General features: G+C 44.3%; 1 protein-coding gene across 1 annotated transcript in view; it reads left to right on the forward strand.

The window, feature by feature from the left end:
* The window catches only part of LOC130127192 (serine-rich coiled-coil domain-containing protein 2-like), a 114,383-nt gene that overhangs the window by 64,086 nt on the left and 42,797 nt on the right, over positions 1-7,500 (forward strand). Inside the window, exon 10 of the mRNA XM_056296762.1 lies at positions 4,804-4,902. Within this exon, the coding sequence (XP_056152737.1) occupies positions 4,804-4,902 (99 nt within the window). The remainder of the gene's footprint in view (positions 1-4,803; positions 4,903-7,500) is intronic.

A 7,500-nucleotide genomic window follows, 5' to 3' on the forward strand; every position in this document is an offset into this window, starting at 1 on the left:
TTGCCGTATCGTTGCATTATGTATATGCACCTTGCAGCTCAGCTTATTTCTTAGAGAGGTGGAGCTGATGCATAGTGTTCGGCATTGTAAAGATCCTAACCCTGCATTGGCGCTGTACAGGGTGGTTACCATTGCCCCCCACCCCACCCCACCACCCTGCCCTTCCTCCCTCTGCATTGCAGGATTTTTCAAACCATTCCTTTGCTAGAGTTGCAGCAAAGGTCCACTAAGCATGTAGAAAATTGGATATCTTTCACAACAGCCGAGTGCCGTGTGTTGTGTTGATACCGAGGTTGGGCGCGATGGTAAGATTATCATCCTGATATCAATTTTAACAACTTCAGACCTGTTATTTCTTGTTAGAGAAAATTGATTTGCAGCTTGCAAACAGTTTTTTTTTAATTCACTGTGCACCTTTACCTGATACAATAACACTGAGCTAACGCCCCCCCCCCCCACACACACACATTAATTTCATGCACATCTTGGAAAGTGAGGGGCTCATTTCTATGTGTTGTAGATTAGATACCTTTTTGTTTTTCTAAACTTTAGAGGTAATAGGTGAGAGATGATTTATTGACCAGGAAGAGAGGGTTGTACCAAATGGAGGTCAAATTTGCAATGTTTGTTTTCTGCCAAGCTGTCAGAGTTGTAGAGATAATAGGGTTTTGAAGCAAGGTATTTTTTTTTTTGGTTGTTGCTTTTTTTTGTTAACAAATAGTTGATTAAATAATTGAATGACTTTCAGTCGTGACCTCTGTAGAAGCATCCAATTGCACAAAGTCTGGCTTTGTGAGACATGAGTGCTTTCAATGCCAAGGAGGCTCCTGGTCTTCTAGAAGTTCATACAGGACTCTGCAGAGGTTCTCCTCTTCCTCGGTGAACACATTCATTTCTCGTTGCCGGCAAGCAGGGCAGTTCTGGCTGATGTCTTTACTCAATGTTTCAGTGAACTGGAGTATGACAGTACACTAAAGTTCTCAGTCATCATCTCATGTTTGAGATCCACCTATTGGAAGATATGGACGACTCCCAGATTACCCTTATGATCACAGCTGAGACGCTGTCAAGCAAGTAAGGGGGTGGACTGTCCTTCCCTTAGAGGGAGGGTGGTGTCTGGCACGTCCTGTGTGAGGAAGTACAAATCATAGCCAACTGTCCAGTGAGATAACTGGGGCCCGAGAATAATGTGAAGCACTCCCTTGTTAATTTTGGGCTCACTCCCCAAAGTGAATGGGCTGCTGACCCTTTGGTAACATCCAAGCAGTGAAGCCTCCCAAGTGTGGAGAAGCCCAGTCTGTGGCTGAGCAGATATCCTCCAAGGAAACCCCATGAATTATGGCCCATGATGAACCCATATCCCTCATTGAGTGAGCCCTCAGTCCCGAGGGTGGCGTTATACCCGTTGTACTCATATGCCATGCCAATAGTTTCCACAAGCCAAAGAGACAGTTGCTGCTTGGTGATTGCTTCCCCTTTGCAGGCTGAGCCCCAGGCAGCAAAGAGTTGTTCACTCTTTCTGAAAGCCTTAGTCCTCGTCACATATACATGTGGGTACAGGATACATCATATGTAGTCTTTGCTCTTCATCAGAGGAGAAACGTGATGGGTGGAAAGCAGTAACCTTTTAATATCGCACATGTGAAAGCAGGGAAACGTTAATTCATGAAGGCTGTGTTGGATTTAAGACAAACTTTATTCATAGAAGGAGTGTACTGAGAACACAGGGAAGATTTTCCCATGTTTCACTGAGGCGAGTGCAATCAGTGATGCTGTATGGAGAGACAACAGTTTGAAAAGCATTTGTTTTATTGGCTCAAAGGGCAGTGTTAAATAAGAGGGGATGAGTTGTATCATAACAGGCAGAGAATGGCAGGCCCCCTTCATGAAGCTGTGAATGTGGTGGTGGTGCTTAATCTTTGAACCCTTTAAGACAAGGATTAATAGCAACCAGCTAGACCTTAATGTTAGAAAGGGATTTCCCTTTATCCATCAGGCTCTGTTATCCATCCATCCATTATCCAAGCCGCTTATCCAAATTCGGGTCGCGGGATGCTGGAGCCTATCACAGCAGTCATTGGGCGGCAGGCGGGGATACACCCTGGACAGGCCACCAGTCCATCACAGGGCCAACACATTCACACCTAGGGACAATTTAGTACGGCCAGTTCACCTGACCTACATGTCTTTGGACTGTGGGAGGAAACTGGAGCACCTGGAGGAAACCCATGCAGACACGGGGAGAACATGCAAACTCCACACAGAGGATGACCCGGGACAACCCCCAAGGTTGGACACCCCCGGGGTTCGAACCCAGGACCTTCTTGCTTTTAGGTGACCGTGCTAACAACTGCGCCACCGTGCCGCCCAGCTCTGTTATTAAAACAAGGGTCAGAAACAGAGCACTTGTAAGACCCTGACAGGTTGCCCATCGCTCTTCCATCACCTACCACTTATTATAAAGTAGCCTGGTCCATAATGCTCTTGCACTCTGTATGTTTGTTAGCCATGCAAGGCGAAAGCCCAAAAGTGTCAAGGTTATGCCTCTCATCGGCCAAGCCCAGAGAGCCACTCGCTCTCAGCTGGAGTGGTGTATTTTCTCCAATCTGCTGAGACAGAGGGTTCATGTGTAACAGAAGCACAGGACACTGTGTTTAGAGAGATTTTCTCCACCAGCCACGGCGATTCCGGCCACATGAGTGCTATTAAGATCAATGTCAAACCCCACTCAGACCCCACTCAGATTTGGAAAGGTGAGGCCAAGGGAAGGAAACACAAACTGAAACACAGTGGGCCATGGGTGGGCAAGTAGGTCTACACTGAGAGGCATGTTCTCATCCCTAGTGAGAAGATCATACTACAGTGGGCAATTTTGTTCAAAGCAGGGAGCTTTATGGCTAAGATGGATTCACAGTCTGAGGGTGTGGATGCCGTTCCCTGTACAGCAGGTTTCTCCCTTGACAATGGATGCATGCCCGTGGAAAGCCTGGAACAAGGGCTTAATGACAGAAAATGCTGGCAGCTCCATACCGACTGTGGAGATGGAGAGAGAGAATACCCCCTTGGTGATTAATATATGTCACTGCAGTCGTGTTGGTGCGTACTAACACATGATGTTCCCTTTAGCGAGGGAAGAAAATATGTGAGAGCTATCCCAGTGACTTCCATTTGTCAAAAAGATACCCTCCATGTCAAGACCAGAGAGTTGCAGTCCTTAAGTGTGATATGTTTTCCAACCGTAAATCTTTTTAAAGCCATATGATGTGTACCAGGCCTGGTTAATCTATCGTGCTTTTATCCACTGAAAAATCGATTCTACAAAAACCAAATGTTTGCAATATTGAGAACAGGAATGATTGTTTGACATTGTTGAAAGCATTTTTCAGCATCAAGCGAATGAGGATGATTGCTTCTATTTTGGGTGCGGTGTGTTGTCGAATGATTGCCAATCTTTGATAAAGACAGATGATCTGAATTGATTGATGGTTGCATTATGTGTTTGAACCTTGTTATGAGTGCTGTGCTTATTAAATTTAGATCTGTTAATAAATTAAACTGGACAATAGCTATAGAGAGAGTTGCGTCTTGCTCAGGGTGAAACAGCAGTTTAAAATTACACAAAAAATATACAACAAAACATAGATTCTGTTACACTACAAAAAAACCCATCAGGGAAGACAATGCAAGAAATTAGATGGTCACTACAGGGCCATTAAAAAGACCTTCTCCTGGATTGCCACCTTGCCGTGGTGGAGAAGCTTGCATGTACCAATGATCCCAAGAGTTATGCCGTCCGGAGCTTGGCTCCTGGTAGGGTCACCCAAGGCAGATATGTCAAGGGGGGCGTTCCAGACAAAGCGTGATCCAACAAAGACCTCCACGACGGAACTGGTAGATGATGTCCCCAGGTCACAATGCCAGTGAAGGTGGATGAAGGCTGCAACAGAGGGTGGTCCCCAATTGTCTTGGTTCTCCGTGCCATTGGACTCATTGGACTCAACCCCCTGCCAAGGACCGTGTGGTAGCTGCAGGCGCACCAGCCACTCCAAGTAAAAAGCTGTTATGTCTTGGTGGCGTGGCAGTCTATTCCATTGCCTGCCAACACGCTGGTTTGAATCCCTATGTTACCTCCGGCTTAGTCGGGCGTCCCTACAGACACAATTAGCCATGTCTGCAGGTGGGAAGCCGGATGTGGGTGTGTCCTGGTCGCTGCAGTAGCGCCTCCTCTGGTCGGTCGGGCACCTGTTCAGGGGGAACTGGGGGGAATAGCATGATCCTCCCACGTGCTACGTCCCCCTGGCGAAACTCCACACTGTCAGGTGAAAAGAAGCGGCTGGCGACTCCACACATATTGGAGGAAGCATGTGGTAGTCTGCAGCCCTCTCCGGATCAACAGAGGGGGTGGAGCAGCAACTGGGACGGCTCGGAAGAGTGGGGTAATTTGCTGGATACACCCAACTGAGGACCCAGAGGGTCAACTTGACCCCGAGTGACTGCCGGTGGTTAAAAAGACCAGTGCAAAACATTGAAATGTAAGACATTTCAATATTTGAATGAGCGGTCTAATTGCTTCGGGTATGAAATGAGTTCCTTGTTGCTTGGCGAGTTAAAGAGTTTTAAAGAGACCCAGCCTGTCTCTGAGGCGGTTGGCTAGCGCGGTCAGTAATCCTTTTCACCATCATTTCATCCTCTTGCCCTCTGGTTTCATCAAGCTGTGCCTGATTCATAATTTTATCAGTACATTACCATCTTTCTCTCTCTCCATGTCTCATCCCCCCCCCCCTTTTTTTTTCCCCTGCTCAGTGGTCTCCAGTGTTACCAGCTGACGGAGGACCCTGGGAACCAGAGGACAGAGACGGCCCACAACAGAGACCTCCTCCTCCAGGGTTTGTCCCATGCTAGGTAATTCACAAGACTCCCCCCGTAGTGTGATAATGGTGCTTGAACCTCAGTAACTGTAATATCACTGAGTGAGTCTATTAATAAATTAAAAATTAAGATGAGTATTCGATGCACTGCATTCCTTGGAATAACTAAATCTCACATACTTACACGACGTACGGGCATTGAGAGTTTGATGACACAGTTACACAGGAGTCATTGCTTTATCAAAATAGTAATTCATTAACTAAAAATAGGTGAAATAAACTACATGAAGAAGAACAACTTAATGAATTATTAATGAAAGAAATGAAAGTAAAAATAAGAAAATAAGGCAACGTATAAATTAGGGAATTGAAAGGTTACAAAATGGCAGTGTCTGGGAAAAAAAAGGACATTGAGGTATACTCAAGGCTCAGCGTTTTCAGTTTTTACCGATTTTCACCGAAAAATAACCAGATTTTTGAAAAGGAGCAGATCGGTTTAAACCGATTTTCACCCGGATTTTATGTTTCCACAGATCCAAAAGTTGTTCCTGTTTGTGTGAGGTTATGTAACAGTGTCCTCCTGTGGTGAAATTCGGCATGCTGGATGGCTTTGAAAAATAAAAACCGAAAATGCTGAGCCTTGGGTATACTATTACGTCTGCAACACATGAACCCTAATACAGCAAAGAAGATGCTTGTGCATTAAGCTGCAAGAAGAAGAAGAAGAAGGAAACAAAGAAGACAACGGCGCATGAACCCTAATACAACAAAGCAGTTGCTTGTGCATTTGACAAATACTGCAACTCGAACTAAAGTCATTCTTAGTCGATTGCTGCTAAGGTGAATATCAGTTAGTTTGTAATTGGCACGTTTTCTTGGGGCAGAGACTGACATGGTCTGTGATAAAGCTCCTGTGATGAAACCGATTTCAACACGTTGAGCAAAACTGGGAAATGGAGAAAAGAAGGGAAAACATTAAGCTCTTAATTCTCACTGTCATCTCTTTAAATCAACAATTGGCGCCAGTTGCACATTTGGCTTGGAGTATTGTGTTTACCTGCATGTCTATTGGTTAGAATAGGACTGTTTGGCAGTGATGAGAGTGCAGCCGGGATTGAGTCAATGGCGTTGTCATTCTGAAGTGGTCCTAAATGCTGATAGCAGGACGGTGTCGTCAGCGTTTAGGTCCACTTTGGCTTTCAGCAGTCATGGCTTAGCTGAGTTGAGGCTCAGTTTTGCTCCTGAGCCTAAAAGTAGTGTCGGCGTGACCTTGAGAAAGCGTCTTTGATTTGAGCAGAAGGAGAGCCAGAGGCTTGCGGGAGGTGCAAGTGTGAGCTGGTCGCTTTGAAGGTAATAAGAACATATGATGATATGTAAGAACATGGATGTCGTCCGTAAGAAAAGTGCAGGATCTGAGCTGTTCAGTAATAGCATCTCGATAAAAAGAAGAGTTTGTGTCCATAGTAAGAGTGTTCATGATGCAGAGGTTCAGAAAGTGCAGAATAAAAGTTGGTTTAGAGCGCAAAATAAAAAAAGGTTTTTGAAATAACAGAAAGGACTGATTCTGGAGCTGCCTCGTAATACAGTTTCTCTGACCCATCTCAGTGGGTGGTAGAACATTCCAGGCTCAGAAAGATAAGCCCTCCTTTGAATTGCACTTGCATTTTTGTGAAAGGATTTTTTTTTTTTTGTAGTTTTTGGTCTAATATGATCCTGTACCGTGGCAACACACAGTTTGCACAGCTGGTGTGGCCATACATTTTGCTTGCCATTAAGTCCAATTGTGACCAAAATATTTGAAATTTGAAATGTGGCAGTGACAGAAATGGCTGGATATCAGAGTTTGCATGGATCGTGCAAGCAAAAAAATATAGCAGGCTACATAACACATCAAACGGCATAAAATCTAATATTTATATGGTGCAGATTAAACACGGAATTACTGGTTTTGTACAAAAATGCTTTGTCTCCAAGTGTCTTTGTTCTTTGTGGTTGAAGAGTTGATGTAGAAGTTGTCTGGGGAGGCTCATTGTGGTTGCCTCCTGTAGTGAGATGGCCATCTGTAGCTTACATGCTTTTATGGGGAAGCTTTCTTCTCATTATGGTAATCTTGTGATTTATTGTCACAACTCCCCCATCCCATTGTTCCTAAAACTGTCCACCGTATCCCGGCAGCATATAAGAGTTTATATTTTCACATCTTGGTATGCCATTTGTAATATATATATATATATATATATGTACACTACCGTTCAAAAGTTTGGGATCACATTGAAATGTCCATATTTTTGAAGGAAAAGCACTGTACTTTTCAATGAAGATAACTTTAAACTAGTCTTAACTTTAAAGAAATACACTCTATACATTGCTAATGTGGTAAATGACTATTCTAGCTGCAAATGTCTGGTTTTTGGTGCAATATCTACATAGGTGTATAGAGGCCCATTTCAAGCAACTATCACTCCAGTGTTCTAATGGTACAATGTGTTTGCTCATTGGCTCAGAAGGCTAATTGATGATTAGAAAACCCTTGTGCAATCATGTTCACACATCTGAAAACAGTTTAGCTCGTTACAGAAGCTACAAAACTGACCTTCCTTTGAGCAGATTGAGTTTCTGGAGCATCACATTT

This window comes from Lampris incognitus, chromosome 17 (assembly GCF_029633865.1).
Source record: "Lampris incognitus isolate fLamInc1 chromosome 17, fLamInc1.hap2, whole genome shotgun sequence".
NCBI lineage: Eukaryota > Metazoa > Chordata > Actinopteri > Lampriformes > Lampridae > Lampris > Lampris incognitus.